Genomic DNA, 27,928 nt, shown 5'->3' on the forward strand with positions numbered 1-27,928 from the left:
TCAACTCAACTCAGAAGCAGGAAGAAAAAAAACTCAACTGAACTTGGCAGCTGGTGAGAAATAACTCAACTCAACTTAGAAGCAAGAGGCAAACAAATCAAATAATATTGGCAGCAGGAGAGAAACAACTCGGCTCAACTTAGAAGCAGGAGGCAAGCATCTCAACTGAACTTGGGAGCATTATGAAAACAACTCAACTCAACTATTCAACATGAGACAAACAACTAAACTCAGCAGTAGGAGATAAACAACTCATCTCAATTCAGCAAAAGGAGGCAAACAACTCAACTAAACTTGGCAGCAAGAGAGAGACAACTCAATTCAACTTAGAAGAAGGAGGCAAACAACTCTACTCATATTGGCAGTAGGAGAGAGACAACTCAACTCAACTCAGCAACAGGTGGCAAACAACTCAATTTGGCAGCCGGAGAGAAACACTTCAACTCAACTTAGAAGCCGGAGACAAACAACTCATCTAAACTTGGCAGAAGGAGAGAGACAACTTAACTCAACTCAGCAACAGGAGGCAAACAACTCAACTAAACTTTTCAGAAGGAGAGAGAGAATTCAACTCAACTCAGCAAAAGGAGGCAAACAACTCAACTGAACTTGACAGCAGGAGAGAAACAACGCAACTCAACTTAGAAGCTGGAAGCAAACAACTCAACTCAACCTGGCAGCAGGAGGAAAACAACTCAACTCAACAGCAGGAGGCAACCAACTCCAGTAAACTTGGCAGCGGGAGAGATACATCCCATTTCATCTCAGAAGCTGGAAGCAAACAACTCAACTCAACTTGGCAGCATGATGAAAACAACTCAACTCAACTCAGCAACAAGAGGTAAACAACTCAACTAAACTTGGCAGAAGGAGAGAGACAACTCAACTCAGCAACAGGAGGCAAACAACTCTTCTTAACTTGACAGCAGGAGAGAAACAACTCATCTCAGCAAAAGGAGAAAAATAACTCAACTCAACTGAGCAACAGGAGGAAGACAACTCAACACAACTTTGCAACAGGATGAAAGCAACTCAACTCAGCAGAGGGAGAGAATCATCTCAACTCAACTCAGCAGCAGAAGGCAAACAATTCAACTGAGCAACAGGAGATAAACAACTCGACTTGGCAGCAGGGGAGAAACAACTCAACTCAACTTAGAAGCAGGAGACAAACAACTCAACTCAGCCACAGGAGAGAAACAACTCAACTCAACTTAGCAACAGGAGGCAAACAACTCAACGAAACTTGGCAGCAGGATGAAAACAACTCATCCTTTTTCCCAATAAAAAACATTCCTTCATGCAGGAACCTCCAGAATATCGAAAAACACATAAAAAAATTTATATAATTTAAAATAAATAAAAAAAAGAAAATTTTTCGAAAATTTTACCGTCCCTGGGATTCGAACCCAGGACCCATTCCTCCTCCAGCGAACTTGCTTGACTGGTAGCCTACCTTCCTGTCCACGGTGATACGTGAAGCCTACCACAGTTTCGCTTCTAAAGCTTTCTCCTCTCATCTTTGCAATATACCTTTAGGGGTCCACTGTGACCCCCCTAATTACCCTATAAAAATTATCTTCAGCAGTCTTGCTTGGTCTTTAGACCCCTACTTACGAAATTTGAACCTTTCTCGGGCCATTTTATTTTTTTATTCTTCTTTTTATTATCCCATTACGCTTTCTTTGCTGGACTTAACATTCAGAAAACACCCCAAGCATGCTAGTATATCCAAAATGTTAAAAAAGAAGTCGAAAAAGAGCAAATAAACTGATTTTCCTGGATTTTTCCATTTTTTTCCAATTTTCCCAATAAAATTTTTTTCCCTACATGCATGAACCACCAGAATATCGAAAAACACAGAAAAAAATAATATAATTTAAAATAAACAAAAAAATAGAAAATTTTTCGAAAATTTGACAGTCCCTGGGATTCGAACCCAGGCCCCATCCCCCCAGCAGCGAACTTGCTTGTCTGGCTGCCTAGCAACAATCCTACTCAACTTGCCAGCAGGAGGCAAACAACTCAACCTGACAGCAGGAGAAAAACAACTCAACTCTGCCAAATAAGCAAAACAACTCAACTCAACTCAGAAACAAGATGAAAACAACTCAACACAACTTTTCAGCAAGATGAAAACAACTCGCATGAGCAACAGGAGGCAAGCAACTCAATTCAACAGCAGGAGAAGATCATCTCATCTCAACTCAGCAGCAGAAGGCAAAAAACTCATCTCAACTTGGGAGCAGGAATGAAACAACTCAACTCAAATTGTCAGCAGGATGAAAACAACTCAACTCAGCAACAGGAGGCAAACAACTCGACGTGGCAGCAGCAGAGAAACAACTCATCTCAACTTAGAAGCAGGATGCAAACAACTCGACTTGTTAGCAGGAGAGAAACAACTCAACTCAACTTAGAAGCGGGAGGCAAACAACTCTACTTGGGAGCAGGATGAAAGCAACTCTACTCATCAGCACGAGGCAAACAACTCATCGTAACTTGGCAGCAGGAGAGACACAACTCAACTCAACTCTTCTCAGCAGCAGTAGGCAAACAACTCAACTCAACTTGATAGCAGGAGAAAGCAACTCAACTCAGCAACAAGAGGCAAACAACTCAACTCAGCAGCAGGTGAAAAACAACTCAACTCAGAAACAGGAGGCAAAAAACTCAATGCAGCAGCAGGAGGGAAACAACTCAACTCAGCAGGAGGAGGCAAACAACTCAACTCAGCAGGAGGAGGCAAACAACTCAACTCAACTTGGCAGCAGGAGAGAAACAACTCAACTCAGCAAAAGGAGAAAAACAACTCGACTCATTTCAGCAACAGGAGGAAAACAACTCAACTCAACTTTGCAACAAGATGAAAGCAACTCAACTGAGCAACAGGAGAGAATCATCTCAGCTCAACTCAGCAGCAGGAGGTTAACAACTCAATTCAACTTGGGAACAGAAGAGAATCAACTCAACTCAACTTAGAAGCAGGAGGCAAACAACTTAACTCATATTGGTAGTAGGANCAACTAAACTTTGCAGCGGGAGAGAAACAACTCAACTCATCTTAGAAGCTGGAAGCAAACAACTCAACTCAACTTGGCAGCATGAGGAAAACAGCTCAACTCAACTCAGCAGCAAGAGGTAAACAACTCAACTAAACTTGGCAGCGGGAGGAAATCAACTCTACTCAGCAAAAGGAGATAAACAACTCAACTCAACTCAGCAACAGGAGAAAACAACTCAACTTAACTTTGCAACAGGATGAAAGCAACTCAACTCAACTTGGCAGCTGCAGAAAAACAACTCTCCTCAGAAACAAGAGAAAAACAACTCAACACAACTCAGCAACAGGAGGAAAACAACTCATCTCAACTTTGCAGCAGGAGGAAAGCAACTCAACTCAACTTTGCAGCAGGATGAAAACAACTCATCTCAGCAACAGGAGGCAAACAACTCAATTCAGCAGCAGGAGAGAATCATCTCAACTCAACTTAGAAGCAGAAGGCAAACAAGTCAACTCAGCTAGGGTGCAGCACAGAAACAACTCAACTCAATTTGGCAGCTGGAAGCAAACAACTCAACTTAGCAACAGGAAGCAAACAACTCAACTCAGCAGCAGGAGACAAGCAATTCAACTCATCTTGGCAGCAGCAGAGAAACAACTCAACTCAACTTGGCAGCAGGATAAAAACAACTCAACTCAACAACAGGATTCAAACAACTCAACGCAGCAGCAGCAGAGAAACAACTCAATTCAACTCAGCATCAAAAGGCAAACAATTAATCTCAACTTTGCAGCTGGATGAAAACAACTCATCTCAGCAATAGGAGGAAAACAACTCAACTCATATTGGCAGCGGGAGAGGAACAACTAAACTTAACTTAGAAGCAGGAGGCAAACAAACCAACTAATATTGGCAGCAGGAGAGAAACAATTCGACTCAACTTAGAAGCAGGAGGCAAACAACTCAACTGAACTTGGGAGCATGATGAAAATAACTCAACTCAACTCAGCAACATGAGGCAAACAACTAAACTCTGCAGTAGGAGAGAAACAACTCATCTCAATTCTGCAAAAGGAGGTAAACAACTCAACTATACTTGGCAGCAAGAGAGAGACTACTCAACTGAACTCAGCAACAGGAGGCTAGCAACTCAACTCAAATTGGCAGCAGGATGAAAACAACTCATATCAGCAATAGGAAGCAAACAATTAAACTCAGCATTAGGAAATAAACTCAACTCAACTTGGTAACAGGTGAAAAACAACTCAACTCAGCAACAGGTGAGGAACAGCTCAACTCTTTTCAGCACCGGGAGGAAAACAACTCAAATCAACTTTGCAGCAGGTTGTAAACAGCTCACATGAGCAACAGGAGGCAAACAACTCAATTCAGCAGGAGGAGAAAATCATCTCATCTCAACTCAGCAGCAGAAGGCAAACAACTCATCTCCACATGGGAGCAGGAACGAAACAACTCATCTCAAAATGTCAGCAGGATGAAAACAACTCAACTCAGCAACACGAGGCAAACAGCTCAACTCAACTTTGCAGCAGGAGTAAAACAACTTCTCTCAGCAACAGGAGATAAACAACTCGACTTGACAGCAGGAGAGAAACAACTCAACTCAACTTAGAAGCAGGATGCAAACATCTCAACTTGGCAGCAGTATGAAAGCAACAGGAGGCAAACAACTCATCTCAGCAGTAGATGAGAAACAACTCAACTCAGAAACAACTCAACCAAACTTGGCAGCAGAAGAGAGACAACTCAACTCAACTCAGCAACAGGAGGCAAATAACTCAACTAAACTATGCTGCAGAGGAGAGACAACTCAACTCAACTCAGCAACAGGAGGCAAACAACTCAACTCAGCAGCAGGAGAGAAACAACCCAACTCAACTCAGCAACAGGAGGCAAACAACTCAACTAAACTTGTCAGCAGAAGAGGGACATCTCAACTCAGCAACAGGAGGCAAACAACTCAACTCAGCAGCAGGAGAGAAGCAACTCAACTGAACTCAGCAACAGGAGGCAAAGAGCTAAACTTGGCAGCATAATGAAAACAATTCAACTCAGCAACAAGAGGTAAACAACTCAACTAAACCTGGCAGAAGGAGAGAGACAACTCAATTCAGCACAGCAACAGGAGGCAAACAACTCAACTCAACTTGACAGCAGGAGAAAATCAACTCAACTCAGCAAAAGGAGAAAAACAACTCAACTCAACTCAGAAACAAGAGGAAAACAACTCATCTCAACTTTTCAGCAGGATGATAACAACTAGACTGAGCAACAGGAGGCAAAAACTCAATTCAGCAGCAGGAGAGAATCATCTCAACTCAACTTAGAAGCAGAAGGCAAACAACTCAACTCAGCTAGGGTGCAGCACAGAAACAACTCAAATCAATTTGGCAGCTGGAAGCAAACAACTCAACTTAGCAACAGGAAGCAAACAACTCAACTCAGCAGCAAGAGGCAAGCAATTCAACTCATCTTGGCAGCAGCAGAGAAACAACTCAACTCAACTTGGCAGCAGGATAAAAACAACTCTACTCAACAACAGGATTCAAACAACTCAACGCAGCAGCAGCAGAGAAACAACTCAATTCAACTCAGCTACAAAAGGCAAACAACTAATCTCAACTTTGCAGCTGGATGAAAACAACTCATCTCAGTAATAGGAGGAAAACAACTCAACTCATTTTGGCAGCGGGAGAGGAACAACTAAACTTAACTTAGAAGCAATAGGCAAACAAATCAACTAATATTGGCAGCAGGAGAGAAACAATTCGACTCAACTTAGAAGCAGGAGGCAAACAACTCAACTGAACTTGGGAGCATGATGAAAATAACTCAACTCAACTCAGCAACATGAGGCAAACAACTAAACTCTGCAGTAGGAGAGAAACGACTCATCTCAATTCTGCAAAAGGAGGTAAACAACTCAACTATACTTGGCAGCAAGAGAGAGACAACTCAACTGAACTCAGCAACAGGAGGCTAGCAACTCAACTCAAATTGGCAGCAGGATGAAAACAACTCATCTCAGCAACAGGAAGCAAACAATTAAACTCAGCAGCAGGAGGAAATCAACTCAACTCAACTTGGCAGCAGGTGAAAAACAACTCAACTCAGCAACAGGAGGCAAACAACTCAACTAAACTTGTCATCAGAAGAGGGACAACTCAACTCATCTCAGTAACAGGAGATAAACAACTCAACTTGGGAGCAGGATGAAAGCAACTCCACTCAGCAGCAGGAGGAAAACAACTCAACTCAGCAGCAGGCGAAAAACAACTCAACTCAGCAACTGGAGGCAAAAAACTCAACTCAGTAGCAAGAGAGAAACAACTCAACTCAACTTAACTCAACTCAGCAGGAGGAGGCAAACAACACAACTAAACTTTGCAGCGGAAGATAAACAACTCAACTCATCTTAGAAGCTGGAAGCAAACAACTCAACTCAACTTGGCAGCATGATGAAAACAACTCAACTATACTCAGCAGCAAGAGGTAAACAACTCAACTAAACTTGGCAGAAGGAGAGAGACAACTCGACTCAACTCAGCAACACGAGGCAAACAACTCAACTCAACTTGACAGCAGGAGAAAAACAACTCAACTTGGGAGCAGGATGAAAGCAACTCCACTCAGCAGCAGGAGGAAAACAACTCAACTCAGCAGCAGGCGAAAAACAACTCAACTCAGCAACTGGAGGCAAAAAACTCAACTCAGTAGCAAGAGAGAAACAACTCAACTCAACTTAACTCAACTCAGCAGGAGGAGGCAAACAACACAACTAAACTTTGCAGCGGAAGATAAACAACTCAACTCATCTTAGAAGCTGGAAGCAAACAACTCAACTCAACTTGGCAGCATGATGAAAACAACTCAACTATACTCAGCAGCAAGAGGTAAACAACTCAACTAAACTTGGCAGAAGGAAAGAGACAACTCAACTCAACTCAGCAACACGAGGCAAACAACTCAACTCAACTTGACAGCAGGAGAAAAACAACTCAACTCAGCAAAAGGAGAAAAACAACTCAACTCATTACATCAACAGGAGGAAAACAACTCTACTCAACTATGCAACAGGACGAAAGCAACTCAACTGATCAACAGGAGAAAATCATCTCAACTCAACTAAGCAGCAGGAGGTTAACAACTCAACTCAACTTGGGAACAGAAGAGAAACAACTCAACTCAACTTAGAAGCAGGTGGCAAACAACTTAACTCATATTGGTAGTAGGAGAGAGACAACTCAACTCAGCACAGCAAATGGAAGCAAACAACACTTCTCGGCAGCAGGAGAGAAGCAACTCAACTCAACTTAGAAGCTGGAAGTAAACAGCTCAACAGCAACAGGAGGCAAACAACTCAAACTCAGCAGCAGGGGGAAAACAACTCAACTCAGCAAAAGGAGGAAATCAACTCAACTCAACTTGGCAGCGGTATGAAAACAACTCATCTCAGCAACAAGAGGCAAACAACTCAACTCAGCAGCAGATGAGAAACATCTCAACTCCGCAACAGGAGGCAGACAACTCAACTGAACATGGCATCAGAAGAGAGACAACTCAACTCAACTCAGCAACAGGAGGCAAACAACTCAACGCAGCAGCAGGTGAGAAACAACCCAACTCAACTCAGCAACAGGAGGCAAACAACTCTACTAAACTTGTCAGCAGAAGAGGGACAACTCAACTCAACTCTGCAACAGGAGGCAAACTACTCAACTAAGCAGCAGGAGAGAAGCAACTCAACTGAACGCAAAAACAGGAGGCAAAGAGCTCAACTTGGCAGCTGGATTAAAACAACTCCACTCAACAGCAGAAGGCAATTAACTCAACTCAACTTGGCCGCAGGAGGCAAAAACTCAACTTGGAAGCATAATGAAAACAACTCAACTCAGCAACAAGAGGTAAACAACCCAACTAAACTTGGCAGAAGGAGAGAGACAACTCAACTCAGCAACAGGAGACAAACAACTCAACTCAAATTGACAGCAGGAGAAAAACATCTCAACTCAGCAAAAGGAGAAATATATCTCAACTCAACTCAGAAACAAGAGGAAAACAACTGAACTCAACTTTTCAGCAGGATGAAAAAAACTCAACTGAGCAACAGGAGGCAAAAACTCAATTCAGAACTTGCTTGTCTGGTAGCCTACCTTCCAGTCCACGGTGATATGTGAAGCCTACCACAGTTTCGCTTCTAAAGCTCTTTCCACTCATCTTCGCAATATACCTTTAGGGGTCCTCTGTGACCCCCCTAAATACCCTATAAAAATTATCTTCAGCAGTCTTGCTTGGACTATAGACCACTACTTAGGGTCCGAGTTTAAAAATTATATCTTTATATTAGAGGGAGCTAGGGGGTCTTGAAATTTGAACCTTTCTCGAGCCATTTTATTTTTTTATTCTTTTTTTTATTATTCCATTACGCTTTCTTTGCTGGACTTTACACTCAGAAAACACCCCAGGAATGCTAGAATATCCAAAATGTTACAAAAGAAGTCGAAAAAGAGCAAATAAACTGATTTTTCCATTTTTATCCCATTTTTCCAATAAAAATTTTTTTCCTACATGCAGGAACCTCCAGAATATCGAAAACACATAAAAAATAATATAATTTTAAAAAAAAGAGAACCGTCCCTGGGATTCGAACCCAGGCGCCATCCCTCCTGCAGCGAACTTGCTTGTCTGGTTGCCTAGCAACAATCCAATTCAACTTGGCAGCAGGAGGCAAACAACTCAACCTGACAGCAGGAGAAAAACAACTCAACTCAGAAACTTGGCAGCGGGAGGGATTCATCCCAATTCATCTTAGAAGCTGGAAGCAAACAACTCAACTCAACTAGGCAGCATAAAGAAAACAACTCAACTCAACTCAGCAACAAGAGGTAAACAACTCAACTAAACTTGGCAGAAGGAGAGAGACAACTCAACTCAACTCAGCAACAGGAGTCAAACAACTCATCTTAACTTGACAGCAGGAGAAAAACAACTCATCTTAGCAAAATGAGAAAAACAACTCAACTCAACTGAGCAACAGGAGGAAGACAACTCAACACAACTTTGCAGCAGGATGAAATCAACTCAACTCAGCAGAGGGAGAGAATCATCTCAACTCAATTCAGCAGCAGAAGGCAAACAACTGTACTGAGCAACAGGAGATAGACAACTCGACTTGGCAGCAGGAGAGAAACAACTCAACTAAACTTGGCAGCATGAGGAAAACAACTCATCCTTTTTCCTAAAAAAAAATTCCTACATGCAGGAACCTCCAGAATATCGAAAAACATATAAAAAAATTTATCTAATTTAAAATAAATAAAAAAAAGAAAATTTTTCGAAAATTTGACGGTCCCTGGGATTCGAACCCAGGACCCATCCCTCCTCCAGCGAACTTGCTTTTCTGGTAGCCTACCTTCCAGTCCACGGTGATACGTGAAGCCTACCACAGTTTCGCTTCTAAAGCTTTCTACTCTCATCTTCGCAATATAACTTTAGGGGTCCACTGTGATCCCCCTAATTACCCTATAAAAATTATCTTCAACAGTCTTCCTTGGACTATAGACCCCTACTTAGGGTCCGTGTTTAAAAATTATATCTTGATATTGGAGGGAGCTAGGGGGTCCTGAAATTTGAACCTTTCTCGAGCCATTTTATTTTTTTATTCTTTTTTTATTATTCCATTACGCTTTCTTTGCTGGACTTTACACTCAGAAAACACCACAAGCATGCTATAATATCCAAAATGTTAAAAAAGAAGTCGAAAAAGAGCAAATAACTGATTTTTCCATTTTTCCCCATTTTTCCAATAAAAATTTTTTTCCTACATGCAGGAATCTCCAGTGATATCGAAAAACACATAAAAAATAGTATAATTAAAAAAAAGAGAGAACTTTTAGAAAATTTGACCGTCCCTGTGATTCGAACCAAGAACCCATCTCTCCTGCAGCGAACTTGCTTGTCTGGTGGCCTACCTTCCTGTCCCCGGTGATACGTGAAGTCTACCACAGTTTCGCTTCTAAAGCTCTCTCCTCTCATCTTCGCAATGTACCTTAAGGGGTCCACTGTGACCGCCCTAATTGGCCTACATAAGTTATCTTCAGCAGCCTTGCTTGAACCATAGACCCCTACTTAGGGTCCGTGCAAACAACTCTTCTCGGCAGCAGGAGAGGAACAACTCAACTCAGCTTAGAAGATGGAAGTAAACAGCTCAACTCAATAGCAACAGGAGGCAAACAACTCAAACTCAGCAGCAGATGAGAAACATTTCAACTCAGCAGCAGGAGGCTGACAACTCAACTAAACATGGCATCAGAAGAGAGACAACTCAACTCAACTCAGCAACAGGAGGCAAACAACTCAAAGCAGCAGGTGAGAAACAACCCAACTCAACTCAGCAACCGGAGGCAAACAACTCTACTAAACTTGTCAGCAGAAGAGGGACAACTCAACTCAACTCTGCAACAGGAGGCAAACAACTCAACTCAGCAGCAGGAGAGAAGCAACTCAACTGAACTCAAAAACAGGAGGCAAAGAGCTCAACTTGGCAGCTGGATTAAAACAACTCCACTCAACAGCAGGAGGCAAATAACTCAACTCAACTTGGCCGCAGGAGGCAAAAACTCAACTTGGAAGCATAATGAAAACAACTCAACTCAGCAACAAGAGGTAAACAACTCAACTTAAATTGACAGCAGGAGAAAGACATCTCAACTCAGCAAAAGGAGAAATACATCTCAACTCATTTCAGCAACAGGAGGCAAACAACTCAACTCAAATTGACAGCAGTAGAAAGACATCTCAACTCAGCAAAAGGAGAAATACATCTCAACTCATTTCAGCAACAGGAGGAAAACAACTCAACTCAACTTTGCAACAGGACGAAAGCAACTCAGCTGAGCAACAGGACTCAACTCAACTTAGAAGCTGGAAGCAAACAACTCAACTCAACTTGGCAGCAGGATGAAAACATTTCAGCTCAACTCAGCAACAGGAGGCAAACAACTCAACTAAACAACAGCAGGAGAGTGAAAACTCAACTCAATTCAGCAACAGGAGGCAAGCAACTCAACTCAACTTGGCAGCTGCAGAAAAACAACTCTCCTCAGAAACAAGAGAAAAACAACTCAACACAACTCAGCAACAGAAGGAAAACAACTCATCTCAACTTTGCAGCAGGATGAAAGCAACTCAACTCAACTTTGCAGCAGGATGAAAACAACTCATCTCAGCAACAGGAGGCAAACAACTCAACTCAAATTGGTAGCTGGATGAAAACAACTCATCTCAGCAACAGGAGGGAAACAATTCAACTCAGCAGCAAGAGGAAATCATTTCAACTCAACTTGAAAGGAGGTGAAAAATAACTCAACTAAGCAACAGGAGAAGAACAGCTCAACTCATCTCAGCAACAGGAGGAAAACAATTCAACTCAGCAGCAGGAGGAAATCAATTCAACTCAACTTGGCAGTAGGTGAAAAACAACTCAACTAAGCAACAGGAGAAGAACAACTCAACTCATTTCAGCACCAGTTGGAAAACAACTCAACTCAACTTTGCAGCAGGATGAAAACAACTTCTCTCAGCAACAGGAGATAAACAACTCGACTTGGCAGCAGGAGAGAAACAACTCAACTCAACTTAAAAGCAGGAAGCAAACAACTCCACTCATCTTGGCAGCATCATGATAACATCTCAACTCAGCAACAGGAGGCAAACAACTCAACTAAACTTGGCAACCGGAGAGACACAACTCTACTTAACTCAGAAGCAGGAGGCAAACAACTCAACTCGACTTTATAGCAGGAGAGAAACAACTCAACTCATTTAGAAGCTGGAAGCAAACAACTCAACTCAACTTGGCAGCATGAGGAAAACAACTCAACTCAACTCAGCAGCAAGAGGTGAGCAGCTCAACTAAACTTGGCAGCGCTAGAAAACAACTGAACTCAGCAACAGGAGAAGAACAACTCAACTCATCTCAGCAACAGGAGGAAAACAATTCAACTCTGCAGCAGGAGGAAATCAATTCAACTCAACTTGGCAGCAGGTGAAAAACATCTCAACTAAGCAACAGGAGAAGAACGACTCAACTCATTTCAGCACCAGGTGGAAAACAACTCAACTCAACTTTGCAGCAGGATGAAAACAACTCGCATGAGCAACAGGAGGCAAGCAACTCAATTCAACAGCAGGAGAAAATCATCTCATCTCAACTCAGCAGCAGAAGGCAAAAAATTCATCTCAACTAGGGAGCAGGAATGAAATAACTCAACTCAAATTGTCAGCAGGATGAAAATAACACAACTCAGCAACAGGAGGCAAACAACTCAACTCAACTTTGCAGCAGGATGAAAACAACTCATCTCAGCAACAGGAGATAAACAACTCGACGTGGCAGCAGCAGAGAAACAACTCATCTCAACTTAGAAGCAGGATGCAAACAACTCGACTTGGCAGCAGGAGAGAAACAACTCAACTCAACTTAGAAGCGGGAGGCAAACAACTCTACTTGGGAGCAGGATGAAAGCAACTCTACTCATCAGCACGAGGCAAATAACTCTTCCTAACTTGGCAGCAGGAGAGACACAACTCAACTCAACTCTTCTCAGCAGCAGTAGGCAAACAACTCAACTCGACTTGATAGCAGGAGAAAGCAACTCAACTCAGCAACAAGAGGCAAACAACTCAACTCAGCAGCAGGCGAAAAACAACTCAACTCAGAAACAGGAGGCAAACAACTCAACTTTGCAGCGGGAGAGAAACAACTCAACTCAACTTGGCAGCAGGATGAAAACAACTCAACTCAACTCAGCAGCAAGAGGTAAACAACTCAACTAAACTTTGCAGAAGGAGAGAGGCAACTCGAATCAACTCAGCAACAGGAGGCAAACAACTCAACTAAACTTTACAGCTGGAGAAAAACAACTCAACTCAGCAAAAGGAAAAAACAACTCGACTCATTTCAGCAACAGAAGGAAAAAAACTCAACTCAACTTTGCAACAGGATGAAAGCAACTCAACTGAGCAACAGGAGAGAATCATCTCAGCTCAACTCAGCAGCAGGAGGTTAACAACTCAATTCAACTTGGGAACAGAAGAGAATCAACTCAACTCAACTTAGAAGCAGGAGGCAAACAACTTAACTCATATTGGTAGTAGGAGGGTGACAACTCAAGTCAGCAGAGCAAATGGGGGCAAACAACTCAACTCTTCAGCAGGAGAGAAACAACTCAACTCAACTTAGAAGCTGGAAGTAAACAGCTCAACTCAACAGCAACAGGAAGCAAACAACTCAAACTCAGCAGCAGGGTAAAAACAACTCAGCAAAAGGAGGCAATCAACTCAACTCAACTTGGCAGTGGTATGAAAACAACTCATCTGAGCAACAGGAGGCAAACAACTCAACTCAGCAGCAGGAAAGAAACAACCCAACTCAACTCAGCAACAGGAGGCAAACAACTCAACTAAACTTGTCAGCAGAAGAGGGACATCTCAACTCATAAACAGGATACAAACAACTCAACTCAGCAGCAGGAGAGAAGCAACTCAACTAAACCTGGCAAAAGGAGAGAGACAACTCAATTCAGCACAGCAGCAGGTGGCAAACAACTCAACTCAACTTGACAGCAGGAGAAAATCAACTCAACTCAGAAAAAGGAGAAAAACAACTCAACTCAACTCAGAAACAAGAGGAAAACAACTCATCTCAACTTTTCAGCAGGATGATAACAACTCAACTGAGGAACAGGAGGCAAAAACTCAATTCAGCAGCAGGAGAGAATCATCTCAACTCAACTTAGAAGCAGAAGGCAAACAACTCAACTCAGCTAGGGTGCAGCACAGAAACAACTCAACTCAATTTGGCAGCTGGAAGCAAACAACTCAACTTAGCAACAGGAAGCAAACAACTCAACTCAGCAGCAGGAGGCAAGCAATTCAACTCATCTTGGCAGCAGCAGAGAAACAACTCAACTCAACTTGGCAGCAGGACAAAAACAACTCAACTCAACAACAGGATTCGAACAACTCAACGCAGCAGCAGCAGAGAAACAACTCAATTCAACTCAGCAACAAAAGGAACAACTAATCTCAACTTTGCAGCTGGATGAAAACAACTCATCTCAGCAATAGGAGGAAAACAACTCAACTCATATTGGCAGCTGGAGAGGAACAACTAAACTTAACTTAGAAGCAGGAGGCAAACAAATCAACTAATATTGGCAGCAGGAGAGAAACAATTCGACTCCACTTAGAAGCAGGAGGCAAACAACTCAACTGAACTTGGGAGCATGATGAAAATAACTCAACTCAACTCAGCAACATGAGGCAAACAACTAAACTCTGCAGTAGGAGAGAAACAACTCATCTCAATTCTGCAAAAGGAGGTAAACAACTCAACTATACTTGGCAGCAAGAGAGAGACTACTCAACTGAACTCAGCAACAGGAGGCTAGCAACTCAACTCAAATTGGCAGCAGGATGAAAACAACTCATCTCAGCAACAGGAAGCAAACAATTAAACTCAGCAGCATTAGGAAATCAACTCAACTCAACTTGGCAGCAGGTGAAAAACAACTCAACTCAGCAACAGGTGAGGAACAGCTCAACTCTTTTCAGCACCGGGAGGAAAACAACTCAAATCAACTTTGCAGCAGGTTGTAAACAGCTCACATGAGCAACAGGAGGCAAACAACTCAATTCAGCAGGAGGAGAAAATCATCTCATCTCAACTCAGCAGCAGAAGGCAAACAACTCATCTCCACATGGGAGCAGGAATGAAACAACTCATCTCAAAATGTCAGCAGGATGAAAACAACTCAACTCAGCAACAGGAGGCAAACAGCTCAACTCAACTTTGCAGCAGGAGTAAAACAACTTCTCTCAGCAACAGGAGATAAACAACTCGACTTGGCAGCAGGAGAGAAACAACTCAACTCAACTTAGAAGCAGGATGCAAACAACTCAACTTGGCAGCAGGATGAAAGCAACTCCACTCTTCAGCAGGAGGCAAACAACTCATGCAAACTTGGCAGCAGGTGAGAAACAACTCAACTCAACTTAGAAGCTGGAAGCAAATAACTCCACTCATCTTGGCAGCATCATGATAACATCTCACCTCAGCAACAGGAGGCATACAACTCAACTAAACTTGGCAACCGGAGAGACACAACTCAATTTAACTCAGAAGCAGGTTTCAAACAACTCAACTCGACTTGATAGCAGGAGAAAGCAACTCAACTCAGCAACAGGAGGCAAACACCTCAAGTAAACTTAGCTGCAGGAGGAAAGCAACTCAACTCAGCAGCGGGAGAGATTCATCTCAACTCAACTCAGCAGCAGAGGACAAACAACTCAACTCAACTCAGCAGCCAGAGGCAAACAACTCAACTCAGCCACAGGGGAGAAACAACTCAACTCAACTTAGATGCTGGAAGCAAACAACTCAACTCAACTTGGCAGCAGGATGAAAACAGCTCAACTCAAGTCAGCAACAGGAGGCAAACTACTCAACTAAACTGCAGCAGGAGAGAAACAACTCAACTCATTTCAGCAACAGGAGGAAAAACACTCAACTCCTTTTTGCTACAGGACGAAAGCAACTCAACTGAGCAACAGGAGAGAATCATCCCAACTCAACTCAGCAGCAGGAGGTTAACAACTCAACTCAACTTGGGAGCAGAAGAGAAACAACTCCAGTCAACTTGGAAGCAGAAGAGAAACAACTCACCTCAACTTAGAAGCAGGTGGCAAACAACTCAACTCATATTGGCAGTAGGAGAGAGACAACTCAACTCAACTCGCCAGCAGGAGAGAAACAACTCAACTCAACTTAAAAGTGGGACGCAAACAACTCAACTCAACCTGGCAGCAGGAGAAACCCATCTCATCTCAACTGAGCAGCAGAAGGCAAACAACTCATCTCAACTAGGGAGCAGGAATGAAACAACTCAACTCAAATTTTCAGCAGAATGAAAACAACTCAACTCAGCAACAGGAGGCAAACATCTCAACTCATCTTGGCAGCATCATGATAACATCTCAACTCAGCAACAGGAGGCAAACAACTCAACAAAACTTGGCAACCGGAGAGACACAACTCAATTTAACTCAGAAGCAGGTTTCAAACAATTCAACTCGACTTGATAGCAGGAGAAAGCAACTCAACTCAGCAACAGGAGGCAAACACCTCAAGTAAACTTAGCTGCAGGATGAAAGCAACTCAACTCAGCAGCGGGAGAGATTCATCTCAACTCAACTCAGCAGCAGAGGACAAACAACTCAACTCAACTCAGCAGCCAGAGGCAAACAACTCAACTCAGCCACAGGGGAGAAACAACTCAACTCAACTTAGATGCTGGAAGCAAACAACTCAACTCAACTTGTCAGCAGGATGAAAACAGCTCAACTCAAGTCAGCAACAGGAGGCAAACTACTCAACTAAACTGCAGCAGGAGAGAAACAACTCAACTCATTTCAGCAACAGGAGGAAAAACACTCAACTCCTTTTTGCTACAGGACGAAAGCAACTCAACTGGGCAACAGGAGAGAATCATCCCAACTCAACTCAGCAGCAGGAGGTTAACAACTCAACTCTACTTGGGAGCAGAAGAGAAACAACTCCACTCAACTTGGAAGCAGAAGAGAATCAACTCAACTCAACTTAGAAGCAGGAGGCAAACAACTTAACTCATATTGGTAGTAGGAGAGAGACAACTCAACTCAGCACAGCAAATGGAAGCAAACAACTCTTCTCGGCAGCAGGAGAGAAACAACTCAACTCAACTTAGAAGCTGGAAGTAAACAGCTCAACAGCAACAGGAGGCAAACAACTCAAACTCAGCAGCAGGGGAAAAACAACTCAACTCAGCAAAAGGAGGCAATCAACTCAACTCAACTTGGCAGCGGTATGAAAACAACTCATCTCAGCAACAAGAGGCAAACAACTCAACTCAGCAGCAGATGAGAAACATCTCAACTCCGCAACAGGAGGCAGACAACTCAACTAAACTTGGCAGCAGGATGAAAACATTTCAGCTCAACTCAGCAGCAAGAGGTAAACAACTCAACTAAACTTGGCAGAAGGAGCGAGACAACTCGACTCAACTCAGCAACACGAGGCAAACAACTCAACTCAACTTGACAGCAGGAGAAAAACAACTCATCACAGCAATAGGAGGCAAACAACTCAACTAAACTTTGCAGCGGGAGAGAAACAACTCAACTCATCTTAGAAGCTGGAAGCAAACAGCTCAACTCAACTTGGCAGCATGATGAAAACAACTCAACTCAACTCAGAAACAGGAGGAAAACAACTAAACTCAACTTTGCAACAGGACGACAGCAACTCAACTGAGCAACAGGTGAGTGTCATCCCATCTCAACTCAGCAGCAGGAGGTTAACAACTCAACTCTTCTTGGGAGCAGAAGAGAAACAACTCCACTCAACTTGGCAGCATGAGAGAAATAACTCAACTCAACTTAGAAGCAGGAGGCAAACAACTTAACTCATATTGGTAGTAGGAGAGAGACAACTCAACTCAACTCAGCAACAGGTGGCAAAAAACTCATCTCGGCAGCAGGAGAGAAACAACTCAACTCAACATAGAAGCCGGAGGCAAACAACTCAACTGTACTTGGCAGCAGGAGAGAAACAACTCAACTAGACTTAGAAGCTGGAAGCAAACAACTCAACTCAGTCTGGCAGCAGGATGAAAACAACTCAACTCAACTCAGCAACAGGAGGCAAACAACTCAACTAAACTGCAGCAGGTGAGAGAAAACTCTACTCAACTCAGCAGCAAGAGAGAAACAACTCAACTCAACTCAACTCAGCAGCAGGTGGCAACCAACTCAACTAAACTTGGCAGCGGGAGAGAAACAACTGAACTCATCTTAGAAGCTGGAAGCAAACAACTCAACTCATCTTGGCAGCATGATGAAAACAACTCAACTCAACTCAGCAACAAGAGGTAAACAACTCAACTAAACTTGGCAGAAGGAGAGTCACAACTTAACTCAACTCAGCAACAGGAAGCAAACAACTCAACTTAACTTGACAGCAGGAGAAAAACAACTCAATTCAACTCAGCAAAAGGAGAAAAACAACTCAACTCAACTCAGCAACAGAAGGAAAACAACTCAACTCAACTTTGCAGCAGGATGTAAGCAACTGAACTGAGCAACAGGAGAGAATCATCTCAACTCAACTCAGCAGCAGGAGGTTAACAACTCAACTCAACTCGAAAGCAGGAGGGAAACACCTCAACTCTACTTAGAAGCAGGAAGCAAACAACACAGCTGAACCTGGCAGCAGGAGAGAAACAACTCAACTCAACTTAGCTGGAAGTAAACAACTCAACTCAACTTGGCAGCAGAATGAAAACAATTCAACTCAATTCAGCAACAGGAGGCAAACAACTCAACTCAACTTGGCTGCAGGAGAAAAACATCTCAACTCAACTTTGCCGCAGGATGATAGCAACTCAACTCAGCAGCAGGAGAAAATCATCTCAGCTCAACTCAGCAGCAGGAGAGAAACAACTCAACTCAACTTAGCAACAGGAAGCAAACAACTTAAATAAACTTGGCAGCAGGAGAGAGATAATTCAACTCGACTCAGCAACAGGAGGCAGAAAACTCAACTCAATTTGGCAGCAGGATGTAAACAACTCATCCATTTTCCCAATAAAAATTTTTTCCTACATGTAAGAACCTCCAGAATATCGAAAAACACATAAAAATATTTATATAATAAGGTATCCGACTACGTTGAAAAGGCAATTTTCGACAAAATGACACAATTTTTTTTATTGTCTTAAAATATAGCCTACAGTTATACGTTTCTAAAACTGTTCTTATTTTTTCTCTGCGTCAAATATTTAAAAAGTTATGAAGGTTTTAAAGAAGGGTGATAGTCATCTGAAGCTACCGGAAGTGAAGAAAACGAAACCGAAAGCTTGATATTTCTCATATTTCCAGCTTCATTTTAATCAATATCGGTTGTGTTTTTAAATACTTTAAGTTCTAGATGGTAAACCTCAATTAGTTAGTATAAGAAAGCTATAAGCACAGTTTTATTAAAGCATAAGACTCCAAATCTGGTGACATTCTGGTGAAACTTTGTTTATTTTGTCTTTGCTTTTTCCCCGTGTTTTCAAATATATTTTTTGAATTAGAATTGAGTTCTTACATTTTATAAAGTTTATATCTGATTTATGAATTGATATTTGTTTTAGTATGGGTAAAGAAAGAAGTTACAAGCCGCGAAAACGTAAATTTCACGGTAATCAAAATACGTCGAAGCTGAAACTTTCAGAAGATGTGAAAGCTGAAAAAACTGCTAGTGAACTAAAATTGCATAATAAGCAAGAACTTTGTGTTGAAGATTGCAAAAAATTGATACTAGATGATGAAATTTCGGGAAATAGAATTATTGATATTAGTATATTGATTCAAGTATTTTCTATTTTACTTTGTCCAATATGTTCTTCTAGTAACCTTTTCCTTGAGGAAAATTCAAGATTTGGACTCTCTTCGAATTTCACCCTGAAATGCAAAAACTGCTCTTTCATGAAGGGTTTTTGTACTTCGAGAAAGAATAATAAGCTCAACGAAATAAATTCGAAATTCGTGCTAGGTCTACGGCTAATTGGGGCTGGATTTTCTGCTGGTAAAAAACTATGTACCATTTTGAATTTTCCATCATTTCTCTCTAAGAGTGCATTTCGAAAACATGAAGAGAAACTACTAAAGGCCGCAACAACTGTTGCTGAGAAATGTATGATAACAGCTGCTAAAGAAGTTTCAAGAATCAAAAATGACAGTTCATCTATAATAAAAGAGTGTGGAGTCTCTGTTGATGGGACTTGGCAGCGGANTTGGCAGCAGGAGGCAAAGAGCTCAACTCAATTTGGCAGCAGGAGGCCAAAACTCAACTCTGCAACAGGAAAAAAACAACTCAACTCAGCAACAGGAGGAAAACAACTCAACTCAGCAACAGGAGAGAAACAACTCAAATCAGCAGCAGGAGGCAAACAACTCAACTAAACTTGGCAGAAGGAGAGAGATAACTCAACTCAACTCAGCATCAGGAGGCATACAACTCACCTTAACTTGACAGCAGGAGAAAAACAACTCAACTCAGCAAAAGGAGAAAAACCACTCAACTCATTTCAGCAACAGGAGGAAAACAACTCAACTGAGCAACAGGAGAAAATCATCCCAACAAAACTTAGCAGCTGGAGGTTAACAACTAAACTAAGAGAAACAACTCCACTCAACTTGGCAGCAGGAGAGAAACAACTCAACTCAACTTAGAAACTGGAGGCAAACAACTCAACTCATATTGGCAGTAGGAGAGAGACAACTCAACTCAACTTAGAAGCTGGAAGTAAACAACTCAACTCAAGTTGGCAGCAGGATGAAAACAACTCAACTCATATCAACTGCGCAGCAGGAGGCAAACAACTCAACTAATCTTGGCAGCAGGAGAGAAACAACTCAACTCATCTTTGAAACTGGAAGCAAACAACTCATCTCAACTTGGCAGCACGATGAAAACAACTCAACTCAACTCAGCAACAAGAGGTAAACAACTCAACTAAACTTGGCAGAAGGAGAGAGACAACTCAACTCAGCAACAGGAGGCAAACATCTCAACTTAATTTGACAGCAGGAGAAAAACAACTCAACTCAGCAAAAGGAGAAAAAAAACTCAACTCAACTCAGCAACAGGAGGAAAACAACTCATCTCAACTTTGCAGCAGGATGAAAGCATCTCAACCGAGTAACAGGAGAGAACCATCTCAACTCAACTCAGTAGCAGGAGGTTAACAACTCAACTCAACTTGGGAACAGAAGAGAAGGAACTCAACTCAACTTAGAATCAGGAGGCAAACAACTCAACTGAGCTTGTCAGCAGGAAAGAAACAACTCAACTCAACTTAGAAGCCGGAAGCAAACAACTCAACTCAACTTGGCAGCAGGATGAAAACAACTCAACTAAACAGCAGCAGAAGAGAGACAACTCAACTCAATTCAGCAACAGGAGGCAAGCAACTCCACTCTACTTGGCAGCAGGAGAAAAACAACTCAAATCAGAAACAAGAGAAAAACAACTCATCTCAACTCAGCAACAGGAGGAAAAACACTCAACTCAACTTTGCAGCAGGAAGAAAGCAACTCAACTCAGCAGCACGAGAGAATCATCTCAATTCAACTCAGCAGCAGAAGGTAAACAGCGCAACTCAACTCAGCAGCAGGAGAGAAACAACTCAACTCATCTCAGCAACAGGAGGTAAAAAACTCAACTCAGCCACAGGAGAGAAACAGCTCAACTCAACTTAGAAGCAGGAGGCAAACAACTCAACTGAGCATGTCAGCAAGAGAGAATCAACTCAACTTAGAAGCTGGAAGCAAACAACTCAACTCAACTTGGCAATAGGAGAAAGACAATTATACTCATTTTATTCGGAAAATGGGAAAAACTGGAAGAATCCAGGAAAATCAGTTTATTTGCTCTTTTTCGACTGCTATTGTAACATTTTGGATATTCTAGAACTTAAAGAAGGTCNGAGGAAAAACACTCAACTCAACTTTGCAGCAGGAAGAAAGCAACTCAACTCAGCAGCACGAGAGAATCATCTCAATTCAACTCAGCAGCAGAAGGTAAACAGCGCAACTCAACTCAGCAGCAGGAGAGAAACAGCTCAACTCATCTCAGCAACAGGAGGTAGAAAACTCAACTCAGCCACAGGAGAGAAACAGCTCAACTCAACCTAGAAGCAGGAGGCAAACAACTCAACTGAGCTTGTCAGCAGGAGGGAATCAACTCAACTCAACTTAGAAGCTGGAAGCAAACAACTCAACTCAACTTGGCAATAGGAGAGAGACAATTATACTCATTTTATTCGGAAAATGGGAAAAACTGGAAGAATCCAGGAAAATCAGTTTATTTGCTCTTTTTCGACTGCTATTGTAACATTTTGGATATTCTAGCATGCATGGGGTGTTTTCTGTGAGTGAAGTCCAGCAAAGAAAGCGTAATGGAATAATGAAAAAAAGAATAAAAAAATAAAATGGCTCGAGAAAGGTTCAAACAAGGCTGCTGAAGATAATTTTTATAGGCCTATTAGGGGGGTCACAGAGGGCCCCTAAAGATATATTGCGAAGATGAGATAAGAGAGAGCTTTTGAAGCGAAACTGAGGAAGGCTTCACGCCCTGGGTTCAAATCCCAGAGACGGTCAAATTTTCAAAAAATTTTCCTTTTTTTTGTTTATTTTAAATTATATTATTTTTTTAATGTGTTTTTCCATATTCTGGAGTTTCCTGCACGAAGGAAAAAAATTTTTTTATTGGGTTAATGGGAAAAAACTGGAAAAATCCAAGAAAATCAGTTTATTTGCTCTTTTTCGACTTCTATTGTAACATTTTGGTTATTCTAGCAAGCTAGGGGTGTTTTCTGTGTGTGATGTCCAGCAAAGAAAGCGTACTCTAATAATTAAAAAAAGAATAAAAATATAAAATGGCTCGAGAAAGGTTCAAATTTCAAGACCCCCTAGCTCCCTTTAATATCAAGGTATAATTTTCGAACCCTGAGTAGGGGTCTATGGTCCAAACAAGGCTGCTGAAGATAATTTTTATAGGCCAATTAGGGGGATCACAGTGGGCCCCTAAAGTTATATTGCGAAGATGAGAGGAGAGAGCTTTTGAACCGAAACTGTGGTATGCTTCACGTATCACCGTGGACTGGAAGGTAGGCCACCACACAAGCAAGTTCGCAGCAGGAGGGAGGGGACCTGGGTTCGAATCCCAGGGACGGTCAAATTTGCGAAAAATTTCCTTCTTTTTTTTCTTTATTTTAAATTATACAATTTTTTTTATGTGTTGTTCGATATTCTGGAGGTTCCTGCACGTAGGAAAAAATTTTTTTATTGGGAAGAAGCTGGAAAAATCCAGGAAAATCCCTTTAATATCACGGTATATTTTTCAAACTCGAACCCTGAGTAGGGGTCTATGGTCCAAACAAGGCTGCTGAAGATAATTTTTATAAGCCTATTAAGGGGGTCACAGTGGGCCCCAAAAGGTACATTGCGAAGATGAGAGGAGATAGAGCACTTTATTCACATAAAAATATTGAAAAAGATGTTAAAAAAATAACATGAATTAAAATAAATAAATAACTAAAAAATAATTAAAATTTATTAGTTTATTATCTACTATTCGCTATTTCATAAAGGAAAAATAGTTATTTCCATATATTGAACATTGATTCACGTTAAATTGTCGAAAAGTATATTAAAGAACATAATATAAAAAAAAAATAAAGAAAATAAAACAAATTCAACGTCACCCCTAACAGGGTTTCGTACCCAGGATTTCCGGGAATACATATCAGCCTTCCCCACAGCGCTACCAACTGCGCCACGCCTCACACATCTGCACCGCGAATATTTAGCTTAAAGAACCTTCTCCCGGATAGTCAACAAAACCTACTTTGGCCCATTGTGGGCCCACCAATTGGTCTATGAAAAATTTCTTTCGCACAATTGGTTGTTACATTAAACACTAATTTCGAGCCAAGTTTGAACTTTATAGGTTAATATTATGGGGAGTAACGAGGTGTGATGAGTGCGAGCCTCCTGATACGACTTTTGTCCCTTTTTCTGCCATTATTCGCTCTTTAACAAAGAAAAATAATTCTTTTCATATATAGAACATTTTATTCACATAAAAATATTGAAAAAGATGTTTAAAAAATAACATAAAATAAAATAAATAAATAAATAAATAAAAAATAATCAAAATTTATTAGTTTATTAGCTACTATTCGATATTTTAAAAAGGAAAAGTAGTTATTTCTATATATTGAACATTGATTCACACTAAATTGTCGGAAAGTATATTAAAAAACATAATATAAAAAAAAATAAAAAAATTCAACGTCGCCCCTGACAGGGATCGTACCCAGGACTTCCGGGACTACATATCAGCCTTGCCCACAGTGCTACCATCTGCGCCACGCTTCACACACCAACAACGCGAATATTTAGCTTAAAGTGCCTTCTCCCGTATAGTCAACAAAACCTATTATGGCCATTGAGGGCCCACTAATTGGTCTATAAAAAATTTCTTTCGCACAATTGGTTGTTACATTAAACATTAATTTTGAGCCAAATTTGAAATTTATAGGTCAATATTATAGGGAGTAACGGGGTGTGATGAGTGCGAGCCTCCTGATATGACTTTTGTCCCTTTTTCCGCTATTATTCGCTCTTTAACAAAGAAAAATAATTCTTTTCATATATAGAACACTTTATTCACATAAAAATATTGAAAAAGAAGTTAAAAAAATAACATAAAATAAAATAAATAAATAAATAAATAAAAAATAATCAAAATTTATTAGTTTATAAGCTACTCTTCGATATTTTAAAAAGGAAAAATAGTTATTTCTACATATTGAACATTGATTCACGCTAAATTGTCGAAAAGTATATTAAAAAACATGACATCAAAAAAAATAAAAACAATTTATCGTCGCCCCTGACAGGGTTTCGTACCCAGGACTTCCGGGACTACATATCAGCCTTGCCCACAGCGCTACCAACTGCGCCACGCTTTACACGCAATGCACCGCGAATATTTAGCTTAAAGTACCTTCTCCCGGATAGTCAGCAGAACCTATTTTGGCCCATTGTGGGCCCACTATTTGATCTATAAAAAATTTCTTTTACACAATTGGCTGTTACATTAAACTCTAATTTCGAGCCAATTTTGAAATTTATAGGTTATTTTTATAGGGAGTAACGGAGTGTGATGAGTGCGAGCCTCCTGATACGACTTTTGTCCCTTTTTCTGCCATTATTCGCTCTTTAACAAAGAAAAATAATTCTTTTCATATATAGAACACTTTATTCACATAAAAATATTGAAAAAGATGTTAAAAAAATAACATAAAATAAAATAAATAAATAAATAAATAAAAAATAATCAAAATGTATCAGTTTATTAGCTATTATTCGCTATTTCATAAAGGAAAAATAGTTGCTTCCATATATAGAACATTGATTCACGTTAAATTGTCGAAAAGTATATAAAAAAACATAATTAAAAAAAAATAAAAAAAAATTCAGTGTCGCCCCTGACAGGGATTCGTACCCAGGACATCCGGGACTACATATCAGCCTTGCCCACAGTGCTACCATCTGCGCCACGCTTTACACGCAAGCACCGCGATTATTTAGCTTAAAGTACCTTGTCCTGGATAGTCAACAAAACATATTTTGGCCCATTGTGGGCCCACTAATTGGTCTATAAAAAATTTCTTTCGCACAATTGGTTGCTACATTAAACATTAATTTCGAGCCAAATTTGAAATTTATAGGTTAATATTATAGGGAGCAACGGGGTGCGATGAGTGCGAGCCTCCTGATACGACTTTTGTCCCTTTTTCCGCTATTATTCGCCCTTTAACAAAGAAAAATAATTCTTTTCATATATAGAACACTTTATTCACATAAAAATATTGAAAAAGATATTAAAAAAATAACATAAATTAAAATAAAAAAATAAATAAAAAGTAATCAAAATTTTATTATCAGTTTATTAGCTACTATTCGCTATTTCATAAAGGAAAAAATAGTTATTTCTATATATTGAACATTGATTCACGTTAAATTGTCGAAAAGTATATCAAAAAACATAATATAAAGAAAAAAAAATTAAAAGTCGCAACTGACAGGGTTTCGTACCCAGGATTTCCGGGACTACATATCAGCCTCGCCCACAGCGCTAAAAACTGCGCCACACTTTACACGCAAGCACCGCGAATATTTAGCTTAAAGTTCCTTCTCCCGGATAGTCAACATAACCTTTTTTTGCCCATTGTGGGCCCACTAATTAGTCTATAAAAAATTTCTTTCGCACAATTGGTTGTTACATTAAACTCTAATTTCGAGCCTAGTTTGAAATTTATAGTTTAATTTTATAGGGAGTAACGGGGTGTGATGAGTGCGAGCCTCCTGATACGACTTTTGTACCTTTTTCTGCCTTTATTCGCTCTTTAACAAAGAAAAGTAGTTCTTTTCATATATAGAACACTTTATTCACATAAAAATATTGAAAAAGATGTTAAAAAAATAACATAAAATAAAATAAATAAATAAATAAATAAAAAATATTCAAAATTAATTAATTTATTAGCTACTATTCGATATTTTAAAAAGGAAAAATAGCTATTTCTATATATTGAACATTGATTCACGCTAAATTGTCGAAAAGTATATTAAAAAACACAACATAAAAAAAAATAAAAACAATTTATCGTCGCCCCTAACAGGGTTTCGTACCCAGGACTTCCGGGACTACATATCAGCCTTGCCCACAGCGCTAAAAACTGCGCCATGCTTTACACGCAATGCACCGCGAATATTTAGCTTAAAGTACCTTCTCCCGGATAGTCAGCATAACCTATTTCGGCCCATTGTGGGCCCACTAATTGATCTATAAAAAATTTCTTTCACACAATTGATTGTTACATTAAACTCTAATTTCGAGCCATCAACAAAACCTATTTTGGCGTATTGTGGGCCCACTAATTGGTCTATAAAGAATTTCTTTCGCACAATTGGTTGTTACATTAAACTCTAATTTCGAGCCAAGTTTGAAATTTATAGGTTAATATTATAGGGAGTAACGGGGTGTGATGAGTGCGAGCCTCCTGGGCTGGGATTCCAAACAAACGACGAGTCGAAGTAGACCTTCCCCGAGTGACGCCTTCCCCTGACGTCACACCGTCCACTGTTTTGAATTTCGGTATTCTGAACTCAGTGGTCAGTGGAGGAGACTTGCGGACTGGTCTATCTTCTGAGAAGAGTAGGGGTGAAATTTCTTCCGCGTTATCAGCCAATAAAAATGCTCGAAGCAATGTGATGCACGACATTCACGCGCGACAAGCTATTGAAAAAGGCATTTTGAGTATCTATTATTTGAGATAAAATATTGTCGTTTGAGATTTATTTTTTTGCACTAATTTTTGATGCTTACATTTATTAAATAAAATTTATATACATCCCTGAAATGATAATGTTTTTTCTTATTTTTGATAATAATATACATTGACCTATTAGATAAATTTTATTTACAAATCTGATAATTAAAAATCTAATATGTACTATTATTATAAGTATATGTTATTGAGTTGCTATCAGATCTTTGGTTTGTTTATTCCAATAGCGATTAAGACACTAAATTTTCGTACATCGTATTGGCATATCACATGCATGCTTTTTTCTTTTTTTCTTCTTTTTTTTTTTGTTTAAGAAATAAATTTTTAATTGCATTTAATATTATGTGGATAGTAAAAAAGATCCAGAAAAAAAAATTTCAAATATCAGAATTTTTAAATGTTAACAGCAATTTTGCTACATATCACTTTATGTTGCTAAACAGATGGTTTTCACATTGCCTTTTGAAAATTACGAATTTTATTAATTATGATTTAATAGAGGTGAGCGAAGGCTTATTTTATATTTAAGAAGGTAGTATTTATATCACTTCATTTGTGTTGATAATAAAAGAAAGTATAATTTGCAGTTTAAATTCTATTTTCTTCTATTCTAAATTCTATTTTCTAAGTAAGCTTTTTATTTTATGCTTCATTATTCTTATACGGGTGAAATTTGATAAATACCGAACAAATGATGAAAAGATATAAATTACATTTCATTATATGGACCTCTTTGTTATATGGAAAATGTTTTGAACTCTCCTTAACAAAACTTTTATAAAATTTTAGCTATAAGAAAAAAATCACTTTGAGAGATTCGAAATATTTAGTTAATAATTTGTCAAGCAATTTATGTACTACATACTAGTTTTATGTTAAAAAAGATTTTTCAAA

The 27,928-nt window shown here is 40.1% G+C and overlaps 6 protein-coding genes across 6 annotated transcripts; all 6 read left to right on the forward strand.

The window, feature by feature from the left end:
* The first annotated feature begins 2,454 nt into the window (after positions 1–2,454).
* Positions 2,455–3,806, forward strand: LOC139427261 (ras-interacting protein RIP3-like). Its single transcript, XM_071188319.1, has 3 exons — positions 2,455–2,927; positions 3,040–3,141; positions 3,230–3,806. The coding sequence occupies exons 1-3, from the start codon at positions 2,455–2,457 to the stop codon at positions 3,804–3,806; spliced, it is 1,152 nt and encodes a 383-aa protein (XP_071044420.1).
* Positions 3,807–10,328: 6,522 nt separating this feature from the next.
* On the forward strand, positions 10,329–11,206 carry LOC107444480 (putative uncharacterized protein DDB_G0285119). The gene is made up of 2 exons (XM_071188320.1): positions 10,329–10,691; positions 10,865–11,206. The coding sequence occupies exons 1-2, from the start codon at positions 10,329–10,331 to the stop codon at positions 11,204–11,206; spliced, it is 705 nt and encodes a 234-aa protein (XP_071044421.1).
* A 1,339-nt stretch (positions 11,207–12,545) lies between these two features.
* LOC139427262 (uncharacterized) lies at positions 12,546–14,112 on the forward strand. The gene is made up of 2 exons (XM_071188321.1): positions 12,546–12,846; positions 13,415–14,112. Exons 1-2 carry the CDS (start codon positions 12,546–12,548, stop codon positions 14,110–14,112), a joined length of 999 nt encoding a protein of 332 aa, XP_071044422.1.
* A 234-nt stretch (positions 14,113–14,346) lies between these two features.
* On the forward strand, positions 14,347–15,998 carry LOC139427263 (nuclear transcription factor Y subunit beta-like). Its single transcript, XM_071188322.1, has 3 exons — positions 14,347–14,410; positions 14,531–14,616; positions 15,246–15,998. Exons 1-3 carry the CDS (start codon positions 14,347–14,349, stop codon positions 15,996–15,998), a joined length of 903 nt encoding a protein of 300 aa, XP_071044423.1.
* A 55-nt stretch (positions 15,999–16,053) lies between these two features.
* Positions 16,054–16,989, forward strand: LOC139427264 (putative uncharacterized protein DDB_G0285119). The gene is made up of 3 exons (XM_071188323.1): positions 16,054–16,204; positions 16,258–16,699; positions 16,788–16,989. Exons 1-3 carry the CDS (start codon positions 16,054–16,056, stop codon positions 16,987–16,989), a joined length of 795 nt encoding a protein of 264 aa, XP_071044424.1.
* Positions 16,990–21,011: 4,022 nt separating this feature from the next.
* Positions 21,012–21,806, forward strand: LOC139427265 (WD repeat-containing protein 91 homolog). Its single transcript, XM_071188324.1, has 2 exons — positions 21,012–21,321; positions 21,583–21,806. Exons 1-2 carry the CDS (start codon positions 21,012–21,014, stop codon positions 21,804–21,806), a joined length of 534 nt encoding a protein of 177 aa, XP_071044425.1.
* The last annotated feature ends 6,122 nt before the right edge of the window (positions 21,807–27,928 follow it).

Source organism: Parasteatoda tepidariorum, chromosome X2 (assembly GCF_043381705.1).
Source record: "Parasteatoda tepidariorum isolate YZ-2023 chromosome X2, CAS_Ptep_4.0, whole genome shotgun sequence".
NCBI classification, from domain to species: domain Eukaryota; kingdom Metazoa; phylum Arthropoda; class Arachnida; order Araneae; family Theridiidae; genus Parasteatoda; species Parasteatoda tepidariorum.

Coding starts and splice junctions, on each gene's coding strand:
- LOC139427261 (XM_071188319.1), top strand. CDS start 2,455: ATGAAAGCAACTCTACTCATCAGCACGAGGCAAACAACTCATCGTAAC. Junction 2,928..3,039: donor GCTCAACTCAGCAGCAGGAG/GTTAACAACTCA, acceptor TAAACTTTGCAG/CGGGAGAGAAACAACTCAAC. Junction 3,142..3,229: donor ACTCAACTCAGCAGCAAGAG/GTAAACAACTCA, acceptor ACTCAGCAACAG/GAGAAAACAACTCAACTTAA.
- LOC107444480 (XM_071188320.1), top strand. CDS start 10,329: ATGGCATCAGAAGAGAGACAACTCAACTCAACTCAGCAACAGGAGGCA. Junction 10,692..10,864: donor ACTCAACTCAGCAACAAGAG/GTAAACAACTCA, acceptor AACTCATTTCAG/CAACAGGAGGAAAACAACTC.
- LOC139427262 (XM_071188321.1), top strand. CDS start 12,546: ATGAAAGCAACTCTACTCATCAGCACGAGGCAAATAACTCTTCCTAAC. Junction 12,847..13,414: donor ACTCAACTCAGCAGCAAGAG/GTAAACAACTCA, acceptor TCTGAGCAACAG/GAGGCAAACAACTCAACTCA.
- LOC139427263 (XM_071188322.1), top strand. CDS start 14,347: ATGAGGCAAACAACTAAACTCTGCAGTAGGAGAGAAACAACTCATCTC. Junction 14,411..14,530: donor TCTCAATTCTGCAAAAGGAG/GTAAACAACTCA, acceptor TCTCAGCAACAG/GAAGCAAACAATTAAACTCA. Junction 14,617..15,245: donor ACAACTCAACTCAGCAACAG/GTGAGGAACAGC, acceptor TCGACTTGATAG/CAGGAGAAAGCAACTCAACT.
- LOC139427264 (XM_071188323.1), top strand. CDS start 16,054: ATGATAACATCTCAACTCAGCAACAGGAGGCAAACAACTCAACAAAAC. Junction 16,205..16,257: donor ACTCAACTCAGCAACAGGAG/GCAAACACCTCA, acceptor TCAACTCAGCAG/CGGGAGAGATTCATCTCAAC. Junction 16,700..16,787: donor ACTCAACTTAGAAGCAGGAG/GCAAACAACTTA, acceptor TCTCGGCAGCAG/GAGAGAAACAACTCAACTCA.